Raw genomic sequence first — 26,196 nt, 5'->3', positions numbered from 1 at the left:
CACCAAAACCAGCTGTAATTAAGAAGAAGGCCAGAAATCACCTGATTTCACCTTAAAATCTCCTCAAAATTCCGAAACTTCGTTATAAATCGAAGAAGGCAGTTGCTCAAAGAAAAGATAGGTTTCGTCTCTCAAATACCATTTACTTACCAAAAAATCAGGAACAAGAATCTCCTACAACTATATTTTGTAACAACAATCAACTATTGCCTTGACAAGAAATCCAATATTTCATGGAAGAAGTGAACACATCGATATAAAATATCATTACATTCTTGATGAGAAGTTATTTTCTATAGTTGATTAATGGATAATTAAATTAGTAGGTTAATGGATAAGTTAATAGAATTATGTTAGTAGTGGTCATAGTTAGTGGGTATATCAATTTGGGTCTATAAATAGACAAGTCTTTGTAGTTTATTTTTCATCAACTCAACTTACGTAACCAAATTCAACTCAGTTAAATATCTTCTTCATTCTTCTTGTTTGTGCAATTTGGTATGAAAAGGGAGATAGGTCATAGGAGGGAAGAAATAGAATTTCTTTAAAGGCGCCCACAAATTTTCCCACCACCACTCAAACACAAATTTGAATTCACATAAGAAACGTAACAAACGGACCCTTAGGTTCCGTACCAAAAAGTTTAGCTCCCGTACCAAAAAGTTTAGACACATTTCTTTCTCTTCTTTCTCACTCTCCAAAGTTCTTTCTCACCTTGTTGTTGGCTTGTTCTTGCTGTTTTGTGTTGAAGAACAGAGAGAAAGGTAACCCATTTTTCTTTCTTTGATTCATGTTTTTTGGAGTAATTTTTTTTCCTGTTTAGACTTATTTGAACCACATTCTTATGTAAGTGTTCTTGAAGACCATTGTCTAAGTTTTCAGTTCATTGTCTAAGGTTTTTAGTTCATTGTCTAGGGTTTTAGTTCTTAAAGAGTTCTTGAAGATATATTATTTTCTTGGATTTCTACTTTTTTACATCAAAAAACCACCAAAGACTTCTTCTTCAACAAATGTTAGTTCTCCATTAATTTTTATTTTGGATTTTTTTTGAAGACCCTAAACTAGGTCTGAAATTGAAAATGCGCCCCTGGACCTTTCTTGTTTTAGTTTTGGACCATCGCCGATCGCTCTCTCTCTAGAGTTCTCTGTAGGCTGCGATGAGTGAGCCTTGATCTCACATAGACTTTAGTCAGCTTTCTTTGACTGAAGAATGTTCTGCTTCTTCCCTGTCCTGAGGAACCGTGTAGGGTTTCGAGTGACATGCACTTTGATATGAAATTCGACCGATTGTCCACCATCAACTATCTGGTTATTTTGCTTTTTTTTTTTACTTCCATCACACAAAACCCTTTGTTGAACACTCAATTGTGGAATTCCATTAAGTACAGACCAAATTGGACTCATTTTTCTCTGCAAACTATTTTTCAGGTTTTGGTGAAAAATGGGAATGCTACTTAACCAAGTTCCTTCCTTTTCTCAAATGATGTCCTATGATACCATGGATGAAATGGTTAATTCTCTATCCCTCTCTATCTGTTGTTTCCTTTTTCTTTTTGTACTGATAAGCGGATTAAGCGCCCGACCCGATATGACGAATATAAATCAGAAAAAGCCAAGATAAAATAAAAACAAGAGTACATAAAGAACCAAACTTAGCCCCATCCCTTTCGTAATCGAACAGTTCTACGGGTATCCATGCAAATCATGTTGACTAGCACCGAAGGAAGATTTTGGAGTTCTAAAAAAGTCTCTCCTGGTCCCAGTCTCATCTTAGAAAGAAAATCAGCCACTTGGTTGCTCTCTCAGAAAATATGGTGAACAGAACACTTCGAAATTTAGCTCTCCATCACTCTTTACTCTTTTATCTATTAAACTTTGAAACATTTTTTTTTCTTCATGCAGAAGATACCTTATGAGTTTGTTATGGAGTTGGAAGAAACTTTTCCTTGTAAAGTGACTCTTAAACTTCCATTAGGAACGAAGTGGAACGTAGAAATAAAAAAGAAAGACAAAGACTTATTTTTCGCGAAAGGTTGGTCTTCATTTGTCAGATTTCATTCACTTCAAATCGGCGATATTTTAATATTTTATCACCTAGATAGTGCATTATTTGAAGTCGGCATGTACAGTAGAAATGGACCTAAGTTAAAATTTCCCGAACAAGAACCCATCATCATTATAGATGATGATGATGATGATGATGATGATGATGATGGTGATGAAGGATTAAAAGAAGAAGAAGAAGAAGAAGAAGAAGAAGAAGAAGAAGAAGAGGAAGAAGAAGAGGAAGAGGAAGAAGAAAAAGACGAAGAAGAAGTCGGAGGGGGAGGAGGAAGAGAAGAAGTTGAGGACGGAAGAGCGGGCAAGGCTAGAAGGGAAGGAAATGTGAAAGCACAAAAAGTAGCTAATGAGTTCAATTCCGAACATCCTTTCTTCGCGATATATATTCGGCAATCACATTCTAATTATGTGGTAAGAATTCTTAATAAAAAAGTCTCCCTTGTTAAACATAATAAAAAACATTTTTTTGGTTCACTAAAATCTCATGTGTTTCTTTTTTGGGCAGCATGTTCCTTTCGAATTTGCAAAGGAATATTTAATGAATAGGGATGTGAAGATGGTCATACTTCAAGCTCAAGGACTCAAAAAGAACTACCAAGTTGGTTGCCGAGAAACCGATTCTTCATTTCGACTAAACGCTGGGTGGAGTAAATTCTTCGAAAAACTAATTGGTCGGGTAAGAGGCAATGTCCTTATTTTCGAGTTGATTGGTAATACAATTATGAAGGTTCACGTCTTTTATGCATAAATATTACTGTATGATTGGTAAATCCTTAGGCGGCTACTGTTTTAAATTTTCATATTAGACTCTGATAGATGAAAGTGATAACTTTTGGTACATAATATTACTATTATTTATAGACTCGTAGTTTTTACGCTTATGGGCGTAGGTTAATCGACTAAAATACTTATTATTAGTGTTTTGTTTCTTATATGAAATTTGACTTGGACATTATCGAAATCAAGTTTTAAAGGTTTGATTTGGGGTTGAGTGTTCCTCCAAAGTCTCAAACATAATAGTTAGAAATGGTTAGTTAAGATAAAGAACAAGGTTTACATTTTTTACCACTTCATGAAATCACTTGTTTAGCTTTAGCAAAGAGAGCGAGAACTCAAGTTATACGATAATTGCACTCTACGGCTACGACTACTTTGAACTGAGAAACTTACCAACATATATACTTGCATACATGAAAATCACCTCAATATCAGTGGAGTTGTTGGCACTTTCCTCTTAATTGGCCAATAGAGATGCTATTAGAAGCAAATATTCATTCAGCGAACGCCAATTATACACCAGGAGTACTCGATTTGCTCATCCCTGGTCCCGTCGCTAGAGACCAGCTGAAGCTCAGTCAAATTATACCTGAATGAAGAATTTAGATCTAATACGGTAATACATATCATCAATGTCAACCTATTCTGCAGTGATACAGAGGATCATGAGCTGATACTGAGGTCTGACCTTAAATTCGTGATAGGATTATACGCTACTGAGGTCTGTCGTCTGTCAATAGATTATCTACACCCTATAATATGTGAATGGCATTTGATCTTCAACCGAACAAATATGGTCAGTATAATTTATTCAAAACAAATACCTGAAAGAGCGTTGGATTTATCTGCCTCCAACTGGCTTACAATGAAGCTTTGAATCTGATGGGACTCTCCCATATGCTATCCCTTTCAACTAAGAAAGCATTTCGAGCAAGTAAATGTGCAACTCGATTGCAATGTTGCAATTGCGGCCACAAAATTTAATATGGCGAATTTTTAGGGAAAATCTGCACTAATGGTTGAGTGAGCTTTAACGACTTACACTGCATCTCTTTCAATGATGCCACGTTACCGTCGTTTTGAACTATGTTTTTGTTACACTTTTGTTTTTGTAAAACACTAAAATCTAACAGGTGTCGCTTAAACTGATGTATATGATTGTGAGATTGTCCAAACACGTATTTAAAATTAATATATATTTACTAGTGAAATCCATTACCCGATCCCGAATTACCCGAGTAATTTGGTTGGTTTGGGCGAGTAATGGCGTGATAGAAGTTCGAAATTGCCTGCTTACCCTAATGGTCATCGAATTTTGGTGCCCGGCCTACCCAACCAATGCTTCAAGTGCATACGGATGCCCATACCCACTTGATTCAAACTATAAACCATATATCTTCTTCATAACCAAGTTTACCAAGTTTAAACAAAGTTGGACATTTGAAATCTAGTTGCACAGTCTTAACACAATCCATAATTCAAACCATTGGGTGCCTGAATTTCAGTTTAACATGGCATGAATAGGAAAGCTTTCATATCGATAAATATCGCCCTTGGTTCCAGACACATTTGTAGTAATTTTGCTTGCAATCAAACCAGCTACTACTGATGTTGCTGTGCTACAAATTTAACTTATTCTTTTCCGATATACATTTCAATTCCCTTGCAATTGTCCCTGAAGAGCGAGAGAGGCATTCTAAGTCATTGGCAATGTCGGTCCAATATAAGTCCCCGGACAGTTTCGGTTATCTTTTTTATCAGCTCCTACAATTGGAAAAACAATAATAACAGTACACTATCAAACATCAAAAACATGTTTCCGAACTAACAAAAACTGAAACTACCTCGCTTTTCAGTGCCCCGTTCTTCCTTGAGGATTTCTTGTTTCCCATACATTTTATCAAAGAGATCATCATCAGGGAGTGACAGTTGTTCTGTAATGCCAGCTCTCGTAAAACCGTCGCCAACAAGAGCACATATCTTTCCAGTAACACCTCGAATCTGTTCATAATCATATAAGTCAAAGTCAGCAAGAGAATATACGTATCAAAGCGGATAGAGTTACCGTCCAAAAGTACCGCACGGGTGACCGTGTCAGAAGAGACAAGGGGACCATATAGTCCGTCGGGCTTTAGGCCAGTAGTATTTGTCGGGCTCTAGGCCAGTAGTATGTCAGCAACTATCGTGCTTATCACACCGTCTCGATGTATCAATACTTTGCAACGACCATTGCTATTAACATTGGAAAAAAAAAAACTCCACTAAAACAAACTAGTAAAACTGTTTGACTAAAAGTTCTAATCACTTGGATATTGCTCCATGGTTGATAACTTTTTCTTAATTTGTATTCTCCAACATCTTGAAGTTTGTCCCAAGTAAGATAGGCAAACAACGATTTTCTAGTTATTAGCTCGCAACATCAAATAGTAGCCAACGTCAGGTAACCTAGTTGGTCTGTGCATCTACTTCGCAATGCAGAGATTCCAGGTTTGATCGCATAGAAGTGCAAATCCATAAATACTGAACTGACTTTAGGCCAGTAGTAATTCAGCGATTATCGTGTTTATCACATCGTACCGATGTATCAATGCCTTTGTAATGACCACGTTGTCAATATTAAAAAAGCATCAAAACTACTATAAAAATAAGTATAAATGCTAAATATAAACAAATAAAGATAGTTCTTCAAACCTTCTCAACAAAAATATTTACCCTTCCGGCTTCCCTATTGGTTCCACATGGTTCTATGTTACTCTATACCATAAATTCCTTAAGCATCTATGGGAAAATATTTGTGTACTTCTGTTATTGTAAATGTTAAAGTAAAAGTTTTAATGTTATTCACATTAACTGACGAAGAAAATTAATTATCCTTAACCGGTCGGTTCTCCCTGTTAACAGCACGATGGAACCTGGTCATTATAATAACAGAGAAATTTTTTACTTTATACCATTATACGTATAGTAAGAGAGACTGTGCTAAAGTTATTGAGATTAATTTTACTAGCTGTATTGAGACGTATTACGTTATTTATTTCTAGACCATTTAGGATCACACAGTGGCATGTGATTCGCATAGAAAATGTGAATGACAAGTCTCTGTATAATGTTAGCTGTGTGAGAATAGTCCCAAATTGGAGAATGGGTAACTAGCAACCAAGAATATAAAGTATAGGTCATCTCCACTCATTGTCAATTGTTTTTGAGTTGGATGGCCACAAACTTAACATGGTATCAAAGCTAGGCCCACACGTGATAGGCTTAAAAGCCACACGTGCCCACACGTGCTCCACGTCACACGTAAAGAAAAAAAAACACGTGTTAGGCTCAAAGAACCCCACGTGAGGGGGCGTGTGAGAATAGTCCAAATGGGAGAATGAGTAACTAGCAACCAAGAATATAAAGTATAGGTCCTCTCCACTCATTACCAATTGGTTTTGAGTTGGATGGCCACAAACTTAACAAGCTGGCGTAGAAATGCATAATAAAATAATTGTATGTTTGGGCATGGGCACAACTACATCTACATGTATTATTGACATGTCATCGACCACGATTTACATATTGTCACGTAACATAGTTCAGGTTACTTTAAATTCACGAGAACTAACAGAGAATTACACACAAAACAATAAATTCTGTGGACAAAATTCAACAATGAAAATCAAGGATCAAAGAAACTAAAACTTCAAGACACATTTTCGGCCAGATTGAGGAACTTGTAAATTTTGATGAAATCGGAACTTCAAGAAATCAGAACTTGTAAATTAAAACAACTATTTTCTTTATTTAGTATCCTCCAACATCTCAAAACTTGTCTCAAATACGATATTAATAAATGCACATATGTTCTCCCTTATCTATATGAACTACCAAAAGCAAAAGAATGACAAAAGTAAACTTATAAAAGCACATCACCAACACGCTAAACAATTTCAAGATAGTTCTTCAAACATCCATCCCTTTCTATCTAGTCCTACATTATTCTATATCACAACTTTAAACATTCAAATCAAAATACAGGTCTTTCAAGCAAAAAATTAGAAATCACAATCATTGTATGCAAGTAACATTGAAATTTTATGTTTCCTTACTCCGTTATTAGCTTTTTTTTGCTTTATTAATAAAATATTCATGTTTTATTATTTTAATAAGATGCATATTGATGGGGAATAAATCATATTATCGGTCACTCAAGATGAAATATGACTTTCAACAACAAAAAAAAAGATGAAATATGACTAATAAAACAAAAAACCGAAAAAATATATTATTGTGATTGTAATTCATAAATTAAGAGAATTTTCACAAACAAAAAGAGAAAAAGATTGAGAGAGATTGGTATACAAGTACCAACTACACGTAAAGAAAGTGACGACCTTTGCTATTCTGATGGACATTCGATGGCCATTGGATGGACGACAGACAATCAATACAAGAATATCAATATTGAAGTGACAACCAGAAGTTCATCTATGACCTTAGAGATACAACAAAGAAAGTTCAGTGACAATCCCTCTATCATATCCAAAAGATAAGGAATTTGCCTCACCGATTTCATAACTATTTTCTCTCACATCAATCGATTGCAAAACACTCCAGCAAACAAGTTAACAAAATGGACAAAAACACGTGAAGAAGATAGAATTTGGAGCGATGTTCGACTTTTAATTTCTCATTTGTATTGTAATAAGACTTTCTTTCATTAATGGTATTCCTAACTTTTCAACAAAAAAAAGGAACTGGATAAAAAAACCATAATTCATAAATTGTTGCCATCAGCAAAGGCTAATAATAACTGAGATAAATCAAATTTAATGTCCATTTTGATTGAGGGGTTGATGATGTCCAAAAGGGTCTTCGGGTATAACTCAGATGATAAAAGATCAACAAATGTTTCCTTTCTTAATTTAAAGAAACAAAGCTTGCAAAAAATTCAGAAACCACTTTAACGCTCAAGTTTGTAGGCTATTTTTGCATTTAACAGCCACGTGTTGATGGTCGTTCGGATAATAATGCCCCATAACTGATGTAGGACAGCAATAGAACTAATGTAGGACAGTAATAGAAGTTGGAAAGTTGCTGTTTCAGTTGTCCAAATCCAAAGTCTGAATTTATGTTTTCATGTTTTCTGTTTTGTTTGTTAGTTCCCTAGGTTATTTATTGTTTTCTAGTAGTTCCTAGGTGTCTTTGATGCTATATAAGCAGTCCTAGTAAGTTGTTATGATCAATCTATCATTTTATCAATTATCATTTGAGTTTCTACTCTATATTCTCTGGTGGACTCCAGAATTCTATCAATTCGAAACTTACGCTGGTAAGTTTCTTTATCTTCAAGCTCACGTTGCTAAGCTTGTTCTTCGTGCCGCGTCACTTCTACCAATGACAAATCCTTGGACAGCCATCGCTTCATGCATAGCAAGTGGGTTTTTAGCGTGCCTTCGTCTTCCACGTCACTTAGCTCAGTTCAACTTATTCTCAGAGGTTCTTTTAACAAAAAAAAAATTATTCTCAGAGGTGGGACGACCTCTTCTATCTTGATGTGTCCAAGCAAGCAAGGGTTTGGATTCATTCCTCCGAAGGTTCTTCTTCAGATCTTAGGGAACTTTCCCTTCTCAGTTGGCTACCAGTCTCTACTCCAGACCTTATCTCAGGTCAGGGATCAGGCTGGGTAAACTTAGGCTTGGAACCACCTACCCATGTCTCCGGGCAAGATGGGACTCAAGGTGCCAAACAATCTTCTATAACGAGAGAATTTTCAAGAACATATATTAAATGTATCACAAGAACATATAAAATCATAATTCATATAACGAGAGAATTTTCAAGTATTGTTATCATCAAATGCTAATAAAAATTTAAAGACCGAGATATTTCATGTCTACTTGGTTTGAATTCATAAATACTAATAGTTTCTCACTCCATTATCACGATTGTCTTACCGTGTTCTTAACGTCAAACTTCATTCGGTTGCTCCCAACCATTTATTCTGAATCATCATCCCAACACCACAATGCTCTGAAAACTTAGAGAGCACACGAGGCATATTTCCCTACTTCCGGACGACAAAGACTGACAAAGATGACAGTGTAATATAAAGTATTCTCCTCTCCTCAGTTCAATGTTCCCGGGGATCGACTAGCTTCAATTGACCCACTTCAACACTACAATCACCCTGAAACCTCTCAAAGGCATTACTTATAGAACTTCCAATCCGTCAGATAAATTCCAATTCTCAGTCAAAAAAGCTCTGCAAAAAAAGAACAATTCAGGCAAAATAAGAACCATTCACGAAAGAGAAGTATAAAGAAAAGACTATCGGTAAAACAACAATGTAAGAGTTACTAATATTTTAATTTTGTGAACAAGAATTTTTCCAAGTTATTTTACTTAAGGTTTTTAATAAAATTGACCATGTTAAAATAATGAGGATCGCAAAAAAGAACGGGTCTACATATCAAGCAATGCAACATTATCTATTAAATTCGACATCTGTATTCAGCATGCGGAGGGAAGGCCTGAAGTCTAGGTCTAGGTATGAATCATATGATCCAAAATGGCAGCAAAGAGAGTACCAGGGAAAAAACGAAACTTTTTGTGCAATTAGAAGACACACTTATGAGTCAATCTACACGGGAAGCATAAAGGAACATTTTATTCTAAATCTGTGATAAACATGGGTCAAAATATGAACGCTTTCTCGAGTGGACCTTTGACCACAAACAAACAACTGATCATAATTTGGTATTCCATTACATGATTATAAATTGCAAGTATCTAACACACAAAAATCAAGTGGTCCAGCTCCCCTTCAAGGTTTTAGAACATAGCATTGTCCGTTCCATTTGTATCATCGAATACGCAAAAGATATGTATGCCTTAAGTGCAAGAAAGTACTGTTTCACCTCGCGCACACCTCATGGTGTAAGCCTCAACCGTTCTTTTTAAACTTTGAAATGCACTAACAGAAGTACATAGCTCGGAAAAAGAGGAAAAACAAGTTACCTGTTCCCAACAAAGTGCATCATACTTCATCATCGTCCGTGCTTGATCAGAAAATTACTGACACTGAATAGTCTGCTAGATGGCGAACCCACTATGCACCAGGCTGAAGTTCTGATCTTCAAAGAGGTTTTCCAACTTCTTCAGTAGAAAAGATATCCAAATCAGAATCACTTAATTAGAAGAAATTTCTGTCAGGGGCTTAGAACAACAAACTAATTCAGAACAGGAAACCAACAAAGGACCCGGGTCAAAAGAAGAGAAGCATTGATAATGTAATAGTAAACATATGCAAGCAAAGATTAAACTGCTATAGCAGAATTGGCTGTGGATGCATTTGTTGGTAATGGTCTGAAACTATGCATTTTAAGGCACCAGATACAAAATCTTACGAAAGCTGATATAAATTCAGGAAAAGATAGTAAACTTACCAATCATATGGGTTCTCACACGAAGAAATTGTTTGACCACAAGGACTGTCCCTTACGCTCCTGCTGTGGAGCAGAAAGCTGATTCACTTGTTGAAGCTGCAGCTGCTGTTGCTCATGTCTTCTGAGTTGCCCTAGAAGCTGATAGTTCTGCATGTTTTTCCAATTTGCATTTTGAATCTGCATAGTTGGATCTTGTTTTCCAGGAAAAGGGAAACTCGTTGCATCACTGAAGGCATTGTTGTTACTTACAGCATGGAGGTAGACATCAGACAAGCCATTGGTTGAGTTAGGAACTGTGCCGTTTGTTGATGAAGACAGTTGATATCCATCAAGCCAACTGTAATTATCTACTGGTGGAATCTCAAACTTCAACTCAGATGCACTCATAAAACCATCTGCAATTGGTTTAGGACGAACAGTACTGAACCCTGGTGGCGGACCGATGTGTCTGACAGGTCGGCTCACTGGATTCTTTTTCACACTGGTTGGAAATGCTGGCATTTGATTCACTGTTACATTCTCAGGCTCTGTTCCGGCTGACACAAACGAATCAAACTTGGATGGAATTACAGCTCCTGGGGCTCTGGAATGACCATTAGAAAAGGTACCACTTGCGAGGGTTGCAGATCGGGGATAAGTACTTGAAACAGGAGGACGATAAGAATCAAATCCTTGTAGCTCATCTCTCATAACTAGCCCATTTCCAGAAACTTCCAAATTCTTCACTCCATTAACGAGATAAGTATGACCATTCTCATGCCAATTTACAGCACCTGAACTAATTGGCAAGGATTCCTGAGAAATATTAGCACAACTGGAAAGTGTCTGGTTACTGGCACCCTTAGAATTCTGCAGGAGAACATTACTCAAATGGGCAGAAATAGATCCAACATTATCTGGCCATTCAGATTTTGCAGAGTTGCCGCTGGGTCCAAGGACCTGATAGTTTGATAGTTTTGGAGAGATCACATCGATGAGTTTCTCAACTACAGCAGGCTTGAAAACAATCACTTCGTCATCTTCTTCTACTTCAGCATATACTTGTGCTTTTGGTTGCTCTAGTCCTAAATTCATTATCTTTTCCACCTGATTTTCTTGTGCAGTACCATTTACCGTAGTAGAAACGTGAGAAGAGCTAGCCAGCATGAAATCATCAGATCTCTGAGGCTCAATACCGATACCAAATTTTTTCAATCTCTGATCAAAATACACTCCTTGATTATCAATCTTGATTACATTCACAAGCGCCTTCCCTGCAGCAAGAATCCTCTGGACACGGGCTCTCTTTTCCTTGCTACCATCACAACCAGCAGAATGCTTTCTCGAAAAATCCAAAATGCGATGAGCTGGAACAAGTGGTAAGAATCCTCTCAACTCAAAATCCTCCCATAAAGCAAGACGGTTGCCAGTTTCACCTTCATCATACCTACTCATATTGAAAAAACAGCTCTCATCACCATCATCATCAGTAACCACAGACCCACTAGATATTAGCTTGTTGAAAAAGCTTATACACTGTTTCCAAAATAATGACCTAGCTGGATCTTCTTTATCCTCCAACTCACTGCCAACAGCAATATCCAAACGACAAGCTAACCATTCCACAAATACCAGGATCCCAGGGAGAAGAAAGCTAGATGAAGGATCCTGTAACTGTGTACATCTCCCAAGAAGGCGGGCCACAAATTCAAAGGCAGCCCCAATTGCATTCTGAAGAATGACTGAACGCTGTAAGATCTCAGCATATGTTTGTCCCTCGCTCTCCTTGTTCACATTATGAATTGTGAAAATGAGAATGGCTATTAGTCTAACAATGAACAAACCATTGTCGGAAGCATCCGAACCAAAATTTAGTTCCTCTTCCTTCCCAGTTGAAAGAAGCTCATGAAGATCATTGTCGAGCACTGAAAACACCTCCTTGAATGTCTCCAAGCTGGACAGTGATAGAATAAAATGTTACTAAAAAAATGTAATAGAACTGGACCGAAGTAATGCTCAACATGAAATACCTTGTGCGTGTGAAAAGAATGCCATTTAATCGTACAAATCTGATGCAAAAGGTTTTGAATGTCTCCATCATACTGCATCTCTTTTCCTGTACGGAAGGGGGTTCAACTTTACTATCTCCCAGCTGATTCACTGATTCACCTTTCCGTCTTCCTTTCCTGGTCTTCCTCAGAGGTGATGACTTCCCAGGAGAGGCTTTGGCATCCTCATGTAGCAGCAAGTAACTATTGCGGTTCTGCAAAAATGAAGGTCCACATCAACACCAACTTGTTGAGAAAAAACGCAAAGGAAGTATCCAATTTTTCCGGACTCCACTTCAGGAGATAACACTTAACAGAATATATTGCACAATTTCTGTCAATGTTACTTTTACTTTTGAAAATCTATATCGATATTATGATTCTCGCCAACAAGAATAAAATTATAGTCAACACAAGAATACAAGATATTAAATGACATAGTCACATAGATCCGATTCATCTTCTGGTAACCACAAAAGCACTTTTGACAGTTTAAAAACGCTGAGTAAGCCATTTAGCACACCCTTTGCAATCTATGCTAGACAAAGTAGATGTCAAGGAGACCCTGTGGTAAGTTTGACGGACTGATACAACTTTTGAGCCATGTTATCACCTACATTGTCAATAAATTTAACTGGCTACGACTTATTGGTCTTGTGTGAAGAAGATTTCTCTAGTTCGGTCATTAAAGATTGAAAATTAATAAGAATACGTAATTATGTTTTTGACAAGGCTCAACGCAAATTTTCACTCTGGGTTACCTTTTTAGGCCTCTAATTTATGACTGAGCCACAAAAATGCTGACACTTATTTAGCCACTATGTTGCGAAACCATTAACAAGTTGACGGGTCAATAGCCCATCACTATTCAGTGGCTTAAAAAACAAAATCCCCTGGGATGGATTTGATATTTATTGAAGTTACCTTTTAACTAGTTTGTGTCTTTACGATTTTCATTTCTGTACTAATTTACACAGTTGTTGATGGTTCAGCTGAGCGCTAACATAATCTTTCGCACATAAATTTCTACTATTTATATATACCCTATTAAACAGCTATTTGTACACATCCGGCTAACAAAAAAGGTTCCTGGATGTTTAAGTATATTTAGAAAATGTTCAAACATACAATAGAAATTCTCGGCTGCGGAATGGCCACACCCTGTCAAACATTCTCGGATTCAAAATATCACAAATTTACAGTAGAAAGATATGCTGCCTAGATTATATGGTCCTTTAATCCAACTTCTCGGAACAATTCAGCAACTGAGAATCGAGACAACAAGTTACAGGACATAGTTTTATGAACGAATCAGCGACTCTGAACAAAACATGTTACCATTCTAAATGCCTCAAAACACATGTACGCATCCAAAAATACCTTTTCAAATGCAATAATTAGGTTATCCCTTGCAGTTGAGAACGGGCTGCTCACTGCCAAACTCCTGAAATACCGATAAACTGCCAAAAAATCATCTTCCGAATACGAGGCCAATATTGCAAGCTGCAGGAAGAGAAATTTCTCCTTTAGAACAAGGATTACCCCAAAAAAAAACACTGCAGCCTAATACTGAGAATTGGAAACTACAAATAACTTAAAAGAAGAGAAACCTGATGGTGAGGGTTGCCACTTGAAGGCCATAGCGAAGCAGCTTGCAAATAGTAACTTTCAGCTGCTGCAAGATCACGAGTCTTGGAGTCACCCTCACCATAAAGTCCCTTGTAACGTGCAAGGTCACCCAAGTAAATCAAACAACGGTGGCAGGACAGCATTCCTTTTCTCATCTGGATAGATCTCTTCCCATCCTTTGCCAGCACGATGTGATTACCTGGGTCCTCGGAGAAATGTCCCAGAGGCAGCCCATATTTCGCTCGTATTTTCAAAATCATATCGTGATAAAATCCAGTTGCTTCAGAAAGAATCGTTTTCAAATGAGAACGTATTTTCTTAATCCGGTCAGGACGAGTGGGACTTGCCCCTCCTTGGGATGTTGTTGATCCACTAGATGCTATGGCAGCATTGAGATGTGCCCTCAACTCCTCAATTCGTCTGTAGTGTAACTGCCACAAAAGATACGGTACTTCATGCTGTTCAGAGAATACATAATCCTCAAGGATGATAGCTTCATAGTTCTCACGCATTTGTTGCCATGCACTAGGATCAGAAGGAGTTCTTGCTTGGGCTGACTTGCGACGTCGATTCTCCAACTCGACATTCTGTTAAAAGAACAAAGTGCAACCATTAAATAGCTAAAATAGACACAGGAAATAAAAATCTAAAAAAAAATTATCTACTCCAAATGCTGTCGCATTGAAAGAAATAAACCAATGATCAGTTTATTGCTAATTATAAGAATTGTCCATAGAGCACATATAACTATCCAAACGTATACTTCGTTGTTGCAGATAGAACTTCATACTAATTACTGCAATCCAAACTGACATAAAAATCAAATTTGACTGCCCAGAGAAGAATTTCAACTAACTCAGTACAACACAAAAATACGTAGAAATGTAATGACATCCATCATTATGTCTACAAAATATATGTCCAGATCTGAAGAATCGGAGTTAAAACACTATTAAAGAAACTAAAAAGTATACTTCCATGCAATTCAAAGCTACAGTATCGAGTATCAACACATGTGTGGCACTTGAGACAATTTCCAAGGACAGGTGCTTCTAAAACATGCACTCTTTCTAATAGGTTCATTCTGCTGAAGTTCAAATTTTGGGTTAAGAAGGGATAACTTATAAGTGATTACATACATAAGTAACATTATTTTTTATAAAATCTTCCGTTGTTTAAGGTGCTACAGCGAGCATTTCGATGGTTAAGAGAGGTACTATGTATGTATGTGAAAATGATATTAAGCATTATTTTAATTGCAAATAGCAACACCTGCATGGCTTAGGTTAGGGATTAGGTTCCTCAATTTTACCCAAAAAGATGAGAGGTTGGGTGTGACCCAGTGACAAAACGGGATATATATATCTCCTCACCTCTTTCTCCATGGACGACTAAAAGTCTAAAATATTTCTTTTTGGACATTTGATGTTTTTTTCATGCTTTTTTTTAATGTTACTCTTGATTGCTTGCGTACTTTCACTAGTTGCAACGGTGATCGCATCCAACAGGCACATAAGAAAATCAAATATCTTACAAATCTACTACAATATATTGAATTTAAAACAACTTAATGGGGTAGCAATTGAATTTCCTTTTCTCGGAGGGTGGAGAGGGGAGCTATGTTCAAGCATCCACTTAGCTGACCCTAACTTGAATGCACTAAGGCGATTGAGAGGTATCTCGCCTTCCTAGAAATTAAGAACATCGCAGGAATCTTCTTTTAGCATAAGAACTACCAATGGACACCACAGTAGATAGAAATCTTATAAGGCGTCAACTTGCTTAATGCATACTATAAATTCAACTACACATGGACAAAACATTATAAGCTTAATCACAAAAGAAGTAAGAAACATCAAAAGGGGACTTATTGAAGATAATTTTTATTAACTAATAGGCATGCAAATAAATACTTAATTTAAAAATAGAATGCAAATTAGCCATAAACTGCAATATGAAGAAATCCAAGTGCATAGACTCAACCACTCATCCATCTTGATATGCAAAACACAAATACATACCTTGTTGAAAAGATTTTGCACAAGCTCCCTCGATGAGGGAATGGATACGTTATCCATAGGAATAGTCATCATCCATCAAATAAGTGCAACGAGCATCTTTAAAGAAAACAACAGAAAGGCAAAAATAAGTGACATCTCAAGAAGAAAAATAATAAAAGATACTCCACAAAACAAGATATCCCTAAACAACAACGATTATAATTCCTCAGATGCTAATTCCATGACATAAAACACATATACTGACAAAATGGCAACCCACTAACCCAAAGAATTGAAATTGTCCATTGAGGTTTAAATTTTCTGTAACTATTCGTATGTCCTCATGATCATTACTGCTAGTCTGCTAACACGTTAACGTGGTACTAATTTTGAGGGAAAATTATTAATTGGGCTAAGACTTAACCGAGGAGGTGCAAGATCAAATTTTTAACCTAGAATCAATTTCAAAGTAACAGAAGGAGATCATTCGATTCCATAGTCAACCCAGAGACCAAAAAACTAAGTGATTGACTTAGAACAAACGAATTAGATCGTATCAAAACAAACCAATATAATAAAAACCCAGACAATTAAAACGAACTGTATAAAATTAACATAACTACAACAGTGAACCCCCTCATCTCCTACTGGTAAGAACTCATGATCATAACTGCTAGTCTGCCACTAAACAACCCGATGACAGACTAATAACACAGGAAAATTGATACTAATTTTGAAGGCAAATTATTGATTGAGCTATTAGGCTTAATCAAAGAGGATCAAAATCAAATTTTTAACCTAACATCAATTGCAAAGTAACCCCAAAAACGAAGCAATTAGATCATATCATAACAAAATAATCTGATCAAAACCCTGATATTTAAAAGAAAAATTAACACAATTACAACAACAAAAAGAAACCTTTTTTCCCTATTTACATGGAACACATAAAATTGAAGAAATTGGGGGTTTCCAAAATGTATAGGAAGAAGAAGATGGATTGAAGAAAGAGAGAAATAAACTAACCTGAAAATTAATTTTCATCAAAAAACAAGAAAGAAGAACTAACCTGAAAAAATCAGATCTATTAATTAGGTCTCGTTCCTTTTCTTCGTTATTCTCTTTCTCTCTCTCTGAACCAATGAAAGCCTTTCTCTATCTGATTCCTTCGATTTTCAATTTTCTCTCTCTCTAGAAAAAGAGAGAGGGGGAATGAGAATGGTGGGGGTAATTAAGGTCGGTCGTTGCCCCGTTTGTTGGTTTTGTTCGTCTAGGCAACGCAAACAATAAACTTTATCCCTTTTGGGGGGTGGTTTAATGGTAAGGGCCTTCCGAGATAGACACTTGTTAGGGCCCTCTCATTCGGCTGACCAGTCCAAGGCCCAAAGCATTGTCGTAGACTGGACCAGTGCGAGAGAAGTTGGACTATCCAGTTGGATCAATTTTTGGTCAATCCAAGACCTTCCTTAAGGTCTCGAATTCTTCTAGCTCAAAATCTAGGGTTGCCGATCGAATCTTCTAATTTTCTCTTCTTCGTTTGACACCCTAGATTATAGATCTTCAAACTCCGATCTTCAAGTTCTCTCAACAAAGTCTTTGACTCTTTTGTTGTAGAAAGGAGTAGGAGGAGGAGGAGGAGAAACATAGAAGATTCAAGGGGGTGTTGGGGCACGTGAGGAAAAGAGTACACTCAACTTCGGTGCACTTATAGATGCAGGCCCCTATAATAATTTTTGGAAGTCACCATAGATGCACCCTAGTTATGTATGCACTGGGTCTAGTTTTATTTATGGTGACTTCCAAAATTTATTATAGGAAGTCACCATAAATAAACTAACCAGAAACTAGACTATGCAGATGTTTTCAAATTTCAAACCATATATGTGGTAGGCACAGATATCAGTTCTATAATCTCAACCGCTAGAGTTAAATTTGAGAAGTGTAATGTTAGTTAATGAGTATGAGTTTGGAAAGTATAAACTCAACCTTCGAAATAAATTTGAGAGATGTGATCTTAATCATTAAAGATATGTTTGGGAAGTAAAATTTTAACGAGATAAGTTTGTGAGATGTAATGTCAACCCTTTGAGATAAATTTAAGAGGGAGTAATTTTGGTCATTGAAGGGAAGGGTATATTCTAAAAAACACCTTCTTCCCTTATTTTATAGATTAGGATACAACTGAAATAGAATTTAAGTCCTATGGAATGACCTTAAGGATCTTTATATCTGTTATGATTTATCTACGTGTATTATACTTTTTTTTTTAGTAATGTTGTAATGACTCTTGCAGTCCATGTAAAACAAAAACACTTGTAGAGTAGTATCCTGCTGAATACTCGTACCTTGGGCTTTATTGATAAAAAAACTAGTGTCCAACTAAACCTTTCAAAAATAATGGAAGGTTATGACAACTTGCCCTTATTGATTAAGAAAGAAACCAATGGTGAAAAGGGAAAAAGATTAAACAAGTCTAAAAGGAATGGTTGAGTTTAGAGTTCTATTAGAATGATGAGTTAAAAACACATCGATGTCTTGAGAAATGAATCATCAACAAATACAAGTAACAATATATAGGGTTTCTATACATAGAATGTGAGTCCTACAAGCTATCGACTCAATCTCGATCAATAAATGTACCAAACCTTCCTATTGTATGTGTTGCCGCAGTGACGCCTCTCTCTCTATGTTTTGTACCTAGCAATCCTGAAAATGTACACCAACAGACCCACCAGAATTTGGATAATGATCACAAATGAGGCCTACCATCATAATCGGCGAAGCTTATACCCATTTTTCAGACCCAGACTGTCAATCTAAAAAAAAATGTTAGAAGACCTATATCATCAAGCTTTTTCTCTCTCCAAATCAACATTGTCGTCCATGGTAGGAGGAGATAACGGTGGTATTGCTTCCGCATAAGATGAAGCAGCAGCAGTATCATCTGCAACTTCTAAAACTCTTCTTTGTGTTCCGGTAGATACTTTGATTTTGCCCATCTTCCTTGTTCCAAATGTAGTTTCAGATGATCCAAGGTGATCTCTAGAAGAGTTGGTGCTACTGTTCGAAGATAACAACTTATCCTTTGTGAGAGATTTCTGCGCAGAAGCTATCACGGAATTGAACACACCGGACTCCCTCAATCCTTGAATTATATTCTGTCCGAAGGAAGAAAATAAGTTTATGAAATGGAAAATGGATATCGATTCGGGAAATTGTGCCAAAGACCCATTTTCCTATTGGTCTTGGTTTATAAGACGTGCCAATATTTTTTAGGCTTGCAGCTCCCCGTGCAAATTATGTGCAAATCCTATACAATATATACAAACTACTCCGTGCAAACCTTACTTTGAGAGCCGATGCCTAAGAAATTGATGGTTTTGACAAAATGGTCCTACAAACTTTTGGCCAATTTTCCCAAATGGGTTCAGGATGCTATGTAACTCTAGTGATTTTAGTACATAAATATCATCAATAATATACAGATATAGATTCGTTGCGGGAGAATTCAATAGAGAAAAATTAAAATCTTTTGTGAAGGAATCATCAAGGATAAGCTTACCATGGGAGCATATATGCGGGTCAAAATGCCCTTTCTGAGAAGCTTCAAGTTCAATGCCTTATCAGACCATACAATGTGCTCACGGTACCTTAAAAAATGAATACAATCTGTAAGCGAATATACAACTTCTGTTTTAAACTTTTAATACAAATCAACATTTTACGATTGAATTAAAACTTTAGTAACATTTATTAGAATCTTTTCCAAAGCAATGGTAGCAGTTTGTGTCTAAACTTAAGTCGAAACTTTTGGCCAATTTTCCCAAATGGGTTTAGGATGCTATGTTTACATTAAGAGCTTTGTAACTACTATGTGTACTTTTAGAGATTTATCGACTTGTAGTAAAGTTCAGCATAACTGTAACTTCCAAGTTTATAATGGTATATAATGCAAAAAGGAAAGAAAGTTTGGAAGGCTTAAATCAAGTAAGATGATAAATTATGAAGACAATATGTAAGCTAGAATGCTAGATGATACAAATTGTTTAGAGCAATGAAAGCCGCCAATATAAATATGTAGCCCAAAATCATACCAGTGTCGCATTTCCTCCTCTGTCGCAGTCGAAGCTATAATGAAAGCCTGCAAAAGAAATATTACTGTTTAGAAAATAAAATATTCAGTACAGCAACCTAGACACCCTTACCCCTAAAGAAGTGTTATTAAATCATATATATATATATACTAAAAGAATTTTAGAACGGACCCGGACGTGCTATACAAAACGTACAAGCAAATGAAGAAAGAAAGACAGATATCAAGGAAAGCCGGGATGGGCGAACCTCCTAGTCCGACTGCATCTCAGATTCTCAGTATCAGAAATCCTAATAACAATAGAAACTAGCTATTAAATCCTAATCCGATAGGGATTCGTCTAGAGGGAATGTTCACGAGGCGACCTAACTTGTGGCTTGGCCATCAATGAAGGCCATGACCCTAGCACCATGATTATATGAATCACTAAATACCATAAGCACTTTCTTCTAACAAAATATAACTGATGTGATTCTGCTCATGAATAAAACAAATAAATCTTACAGCTCTGTCAAATTCCAGCATAAAACATCTTTTGACATCCTCCTTTGTAGGCTTGCAGCCACACCGATCACGTCTAGAAGTCAAGTCCGAGAATTTCGTATATGTATAGTGCAGAACCGCAGCCTCGTCGAATTTGATCTCACTGCCAAGATTTTTGTAATTTAGGAATATCCAGATCATGAACAGGCAGCAGATGTACTAATACAGTAATATGTATATACACATAAAAATGGTGAAAAGGATATGCTAAAAATACACAAGTGACATGTATTCCAACATATAAGCATAATAGTCTAAGAGACCAAATGATCTTACTTTGGGGACTTCATATAGTTGTGCCACCTGTGTGCGCCATTAGGGCGGAGATGATCTTGAACTCGAGCAGCTGACTTTCCATTTCCATAAGTAAGAAAGTAGTTTGGATTACCACGTGTTGCTTCTCTATACATGCCAAAGTATGTGTCTTTTGGAAGATGGTCATAATTTTTCTTGAACATAGAAACCTGTTACCAAACAGAAATGTATAACCACGAGTCAAGCAAAAAATAGTTCTATAGCAGTTCTCTATTACTGAAAAGAGGACAAGCCACATAACGATATATTACCATTCTCATCAAGCAAGTAGTGGAAGACCCAGCTATGTTTACTAAGACGTGGGTTAGTTTTTAAAGCAGTTGAACTCGAAATCCCTACCAGATTTCTTTTATTTTCTAGGACTTATTCACCTAGGTGATATTTTAGTTTCTCAGGAAAGGAGTACCTACCATTGGCATTTTTTGAAATATAATTCAATTTACAGTATGAACTGTTACAGACTGGAGGAGCTAAGACTTTTGAGGTACGACTTCAGCCGACCAGGATACCGCCTTAGACCTTACTACAACAAAAGCTTTCACTTTATTTTAACTTTTATTGTAGTGGGTCATAAGCCTCAAGAACAAAAGGAACAGGCAATCTTAAAGACTTGGACGCTTCTCATATTAATCTGCATCAGTTCATCAAATAGTTGGAAGGCTCAAGACTCCTGTTGCTCTAGGTTTACTAGATCAACTCCATGTTACAAGGGAATTTTCAAACAGTTTCTTCGTTTCGTTAATAAGTGGTGATATAAAGTATAATTAACTTGATTTCAATATGTCATATATATATATATATATATATATATATATATATATATATATATATACTGAGCTCTAAAACAGCTGATTAACAACTTCAGAAAAAAGCATGTTAAAGAGAAAACCAAGTGAGAAAATTTACTTCACTGAAAGGTTCCCTGATATCACCTCGTTCAACACTACTTTCCTGAAAAGACAAAGAGATCATTAGAATATATACTCTCGCACGAGCTAAAAAGAGAAAAAAATATAAAGGGTCAATCATAAATGAAATTCATCGAAGTAACGACAAAAGTCGAGTTGTTTCACTCACATAATTTGGAAAAACAACTGTATCTACATTCCCAGGCACATCTAACAGCAATTGCCTCAAAGAGTACTCCTGGGCACCTGCTGGATGTATTAACTCATCGGTGTCGAGATGGATGATCCACTCCATTCCACCTTCCTAAGATTAAAACAAATAGCAAAAAAGGGTAAAACCATTATTTTGTGTTCAGCCAAATATTGGATCAATTTTATGTATAGTAAAATGAGCGAGGAATTTCTTACCCTTGCCATGACAATGGCCATCTCCATGTTAAGAGATTGCTTTACGAACAGCTCATAATTGCATGGTTTGTAAAAGAAGCTCGCCAGCCAAGTCTCATTCCAGATCCGGCTAAATGTCCAAAAAGGAATATAGTTAAAAGCCATGCATCTTTGGAATTTCCATGCGCGTTCAGGATATAAAAAACGAGTTCAAAAGAGTCACATGACATACACCTAGTTTTTTACTTTTTATCAGTCACCAACCAGTAAATCCATGATGGTCAACCAAGAACAGGCGAGCGGTCAACTTCTCAACCGAAGGTGAAGATGATGAATGTATCGGTATAAACTCTAATTACTAATCGAAAACATGTTAGATGGCTAGGCTCCCCTTAAGAACCGAAGAAGATCCCTCGTTAATGGTGTTATCCTTCTTTAAAAAGGCATGAACATAATAAGAATCTTTTATGTTATTAAGAGACCATCCGATTTTTTAGTCCTACTACGAAATGTCTCTAACAGAATGAGGAAAAAGACTACGTGTTAACCTTCAAAAAGATATTCTACTAGATCCTCTATTCAATATTACAATTCATGCTAGTTGAGTAAGCTTGTAATGAAAGAAACGCTTTCAACTTAACTTATAACATTAAGATATCATTTCAAGTAATAAAGTTAACCAACCTTCTAGCCTGTTGCTCCTCTAGCTCCCTTGTTCTGTATATGACTTTGACTCCCTGGCATAGAGTATTTCACACCCATAAGACCAACAACTAGGATTTAGAAATTTAGAAAACTAACTGAAATGAAAGAATACGTAAGTTAACAGAAACTCGCATGTAATCTCAGCACGAGAACAGGAGCGTTATAATTTACGTACTCACCGAAATGGATTCTAGGATGGTAGAGACTGTCGAAGATGCAGCTTTCCCTTCCACAAAAAGGAAGAAGGTTGTAACTCCAAGATGTTTATGATAAAAAATCCATGGCAAAATCTGTTCTAGGCCAGCTGAAGTGCTTGTGGTAATACAAATCTGGCATATATAAAAACCCGATTAATATGGTCAATGGACAAGTCCATACATACTATTGATTGATCTATACACATTATTCCAAATTCAGTTGCAGCTCAAATGGACAAAATCAAAACCACATCATAAGGTTGAAAGAAAGCAGCTGGATTAAATCTAAACAGACCAAAGATAAAAGCACTATACTGATTCTAATCATATCGCCAATTCCAAGCAAAATCTGCTTAAAGAACTTCACTGATTCTATTATTAATGGTGGTTCTATGAAGAAAAATCTGCTTCCATATACTAGATATTGATTGACCTATACAGTTTCTTAAACCGATAATGCCTGATCCAGACCAATCACCAATGTTACCTGGATATACTCCCGACTGACTCGGCCGAGTCGTACTACATAGGTTACGTGGTAAGGGTACCATTACGTGATATACTCCCATTTAGTATGTGGTAAGATAGGGGTATACCTATTGGGTATGCTATTCTAGGGTCCGGTACGGTTTGGATTATTTTCATTAGACAATAAATACTACCTATGATGTATATAGGATAGATACACCACCTCTTAGACATTTTATCTTCGTTAAACTTAAAACCTTAACTAGTTAACCAAACAATCTTTTAGTTTTTTTTTGTTGGAAGAAACAAAAAAATTGGGTTAATTAAGATTGTAGATTCCGGTATGCCAAATTTGGGGTACTAGATCCACGGAGAAAGGGCATGGTGAATCCAATACGCGGTACTCGGGTAGTTAGTACTCTGATCGGAACGCCCCTCGCTCCCCCACATTACAAGGCATCTCTTGCGTAAAGAAAGATATATAATTTGATGAAGATTTAGATGACATTCCATTCCTAAACAAATTTCTAAGAGAAACCCATATTCCATTTTTGTGTCTATTGAACTTGTACTTGCATTATAACAAATTTGAGGAAATTGAACTGAAAAATAAAAAAAAAAACTAACAAAAGATAAAATTACTAATAGAATAAACCCTAACACATGCCAATCTAATAACTTGAAACATTATAATTAGACAAAATCCAAGAGTACCCAGAACAATTTGAGAAGAAACAAATAATTACCCAAACTCAATCAACCAAAGAATCAAAGAAAAACGGATCCAAAATGAATAAAAAAAAGAAGTAAATTTCTGACCTTGGGTTTCAGATCGGATTCATAATCGAACTTCCAATCGCGATAATAAGGAAATCTGACGGAAGAAGAACTTTGACCAAGAAGATCAGAGCAATCAGAAGAAGAGTGAGAAAGATGATTTTTTGATTTAGTAATCATACCAGGAAATTCATGGGTATGATCATCATCATCATCTGTAGACCAACGAGTAGTAGGATCATTTAAACCACCTCTCCATTGAAGAATGAAAGCAAATATAGCTAGGGTTAATGGAAGAAGTGTTAGAATGAGAAGAATACGAGAAGCAAAAGTTTGATTAGATGATGAATGAGAAGAAGGTCTAAAAACAGTAGCCATGGTAGATAGAGAGAGAAAGTAGAGAGAGAGGGAGAATGTTGGATTGAGAGACAAATGGGTAGAAGTTAATAAGGGTAAAACCAAAATCTATTGGATTTGAAAAACGGATGTTGTTGAAAAATCAAAAAGGAAACTTAAAAAGTGAAGAATGAATGTTAAGAAGGTCTAGAGAGAGAAAGAGTTAGAGAGAGAGGTTTTCACTTTTCAGTTATATATAAGGTGCCATTACTGTGTTGAATTAAGCTATTAACTCATTTTGGGTTGATTGGGTAAAAGAGACATCAATGTACTCCAAGATATAAGCCCATAGGATTGGGATATTGTCTGTTTTGGCATTGGAGGATTCAAAAGTAAAGTAAAAAATAATTGACTATTTTGGCACTTAATTTCGAATCTAAAAGATAGATTGTAGTTTTGGCATTTTAGGATTCAAAACTAAAAGATAAATGGTTTGTTTTGGCATTTCCGGAATCAAAACTAAAAGATAGATTGCTTATTTTGACATTTCACGACTCGAAATTGAAAATATATGATTGTTTTGGTATTTCAGAATTCGAAACTAAAAAAATATAATGTTACTACTCGACCCTGAATTCATATGTTATATTTTGTCCTATTAACACAGAGGGGGTTAAGGAAGTAGGAGGCAAGTAACCAAGGATTCTTGTTTAGGAATTTATGGATTCAAAATACTAGATTTTTTGTCTACTTGATTTCCTACTTGATCGTACGTAATAAACAAAACATACAAAAATATGAAATGACTGCAGTGTCACGCCCTCAAATCTATCTCTCCCTTCTTGTTTTTTTTTCGAGAAACAGCCTAACATTAACTATAAGAATTACATTGTTCATACGTCATGACAGGTATATAACGAAGTTACAAACCGAGGACTAAATCGTAACAATAGTAGCCGTAAAGGGATCAAAATAGCAAAAGCTATTTTTAACATATCAAACTTGAAGAGGCCAAATTATGTGCTGCCTAGACTGCAAAGTCTGGGGCAGAACGATAAAGTCACGTGCCTTTCACGCTAGGGTTGCAAGGCCGGTGATTTCACTATGGAAACTCAACCTAGTTTTTTTACTTTTTTGAATTGTCATCCTCCATTACTTAACTGGAAGACCAAACTTCTTACCAGTACGACCAAAAGTTCTTGTGCATAGACAACCTAGAAGTTGTTCAAAATTTCATGCTTCGAAGATCATGAGGAAAGGGTGTTTATTCATTTGTATCTATTCTCCAAATCGATGTAATATTTGACTCACAACACATCCTTTTAAGACCACTCTTTACCGAGGGTCGGCCTTCTTGACTGCTAACAATATCGTATGTATTAGCATTTTAGAATCTAGTGGCTTAAAATGTGATACTAGGTAACTAGGGTAAGGACGTTTTTAGGCATCACACCCCTCTCACCCTTTACAACGAGAACATATTTTTATTTTCTTTCTCATTTACACATGCAGCAACAATTACGCCGAGCTTCATGTACGA

At 36.3% G+C, this 26,196-nt stretch overlaps 3 protein-coding genes across 11 annotated transcripts; 1 reads left to right on the top strand and 2 right to left on the bottom strand.

The window, feature by feature from the left end:
* Positions 1-631: 631 nt before the first annotated feature.
* On the top strand, positions 632-2,978 carry LOC147540389 (uncharacterized). Of its 2 annotated transcripts, XM_086639041.1 has the most exons (4): positions 632-764; positions 1,429-1,510; positions 1,903-2,472; positions 2,567-2,978. In XM_086639041.1, exons 2-4 carry the CDS (start codon positions 1,442-1,444, stop codon positions 2,807-2,809), a joined length of 882 nt encoding a protein of 293 aa, XP_086495167.1. In that variant the 5' UTR covers positions 632-764; positions 1,429-1,441; the 3' UTR covers positions 2,810-2,978. The 2 variants fall into 2 exon arrangements, with proteins under 2 accessions (XP_086495167.1, XP_086495168.1); XM_086639042.1 differs by lacking the exon at positions 632-764 and having other exon boundaries at positions 1,367-1,510.
* Positions 2,979-8,629: 5,651 nt separating this feature from the next.
* On the bottom strand, positions 8,630-17,242 carry LOC147540388 (nonsense-mediated mRNA decay factor SMG7-like). 8 transcript variants are annotated; one of them, XM_086639037.1, is made up of 9 exons: positions 16,997-17,214; positions 15,949-16,044; positions 13,909-14,514; positions 13,679-13,801; positions 12,281-12,513; positions 10,521-12,204; positions 10,272-10,418; positions 9,844-9,981; positions 8,630-9,088 (listed from the first exon to the last, which is right to left on the bottom strand). In XM_086639037.1, exons 2-7 carry the CDS (start codon positions 16,018-16,020, stop codon positions 10,287-10,289), a joined length of 2,850 nt encoding a protein of 949 aa, XP_086495163.1. In that variant the 5' UTR covers positions 16,021-16,044; positions 16,997-17,214; the 3' UTR covers positions 8,630-9,088; positions 9,844-9,981; positions 10,272-10,286. The 8 variants fall into 8 exon arrangements, with proteins under 8 accessions (XP_086495163.1, XP_086495165.1, XP_086495164.1 ...); XM_086639039.1 differs by having other exon boundaries at positions 9,844-9,978; positions 16,997-17,208; XM_086639038.1 differs by having other exon boundaries at positions 16,954-17,127.
* Positions 17,243-18,401: 1,159 nt separating this feature from the next.
* Positions 18,402-25,066, bottom strand: LOC147540387 (glycosyltransferase-like At2g41451). The gene is made up of 11 exons (XM_086639029.1): positions 24,363-25,066; positions 23,058-23,207; positions 22,858-22,910; positions 22,195-22,303; positions 21,956-22,090; positions 21,785-21,829; positions 20,840-21,027; positions 20,525-20,666; positions 20,022-20,068; positions 19,490-19,577; positions 18,402-19,085 (listed from the first exon to the last, which is right to left on the bottom strand). The coding sequence occupies exons 1-11, from the start codon at positions 24,696-24,698 to the stop codon at positions 18,774-18,776; spliced, it is 1,605 nt and encodes a 534-aa protein (XP_086495155.1). The 5' UTR covers positions 24,699-25,066; the 3' UTR covers positions 18,402-18,773.
* Between the last annotated feature and the right edge of the window lie 1,130 nt (positions 25,067-26,196).

The sequence above is a fragment of the Eschscholzia californica genome, unplaced genomic scaffold, assembly GCF_041429995.1.
Source record: "Eschscholzia californica isolate CP2 unplaced genomic scaffold, dmEscCali1.0.p SCAF_5, whole genome shotgun sequence".
NCBI lineage: Eukaryota > Viridiplantae > Streptophyta > Magnoliopsida > Ranunculales > Papaveraceae > Eschscholzia > Eschscholzia californica.
Note: the sequence above shows the minus strand (reverse complement) of the source record. Positions and strands in the feature narration are given on the sequence as shown.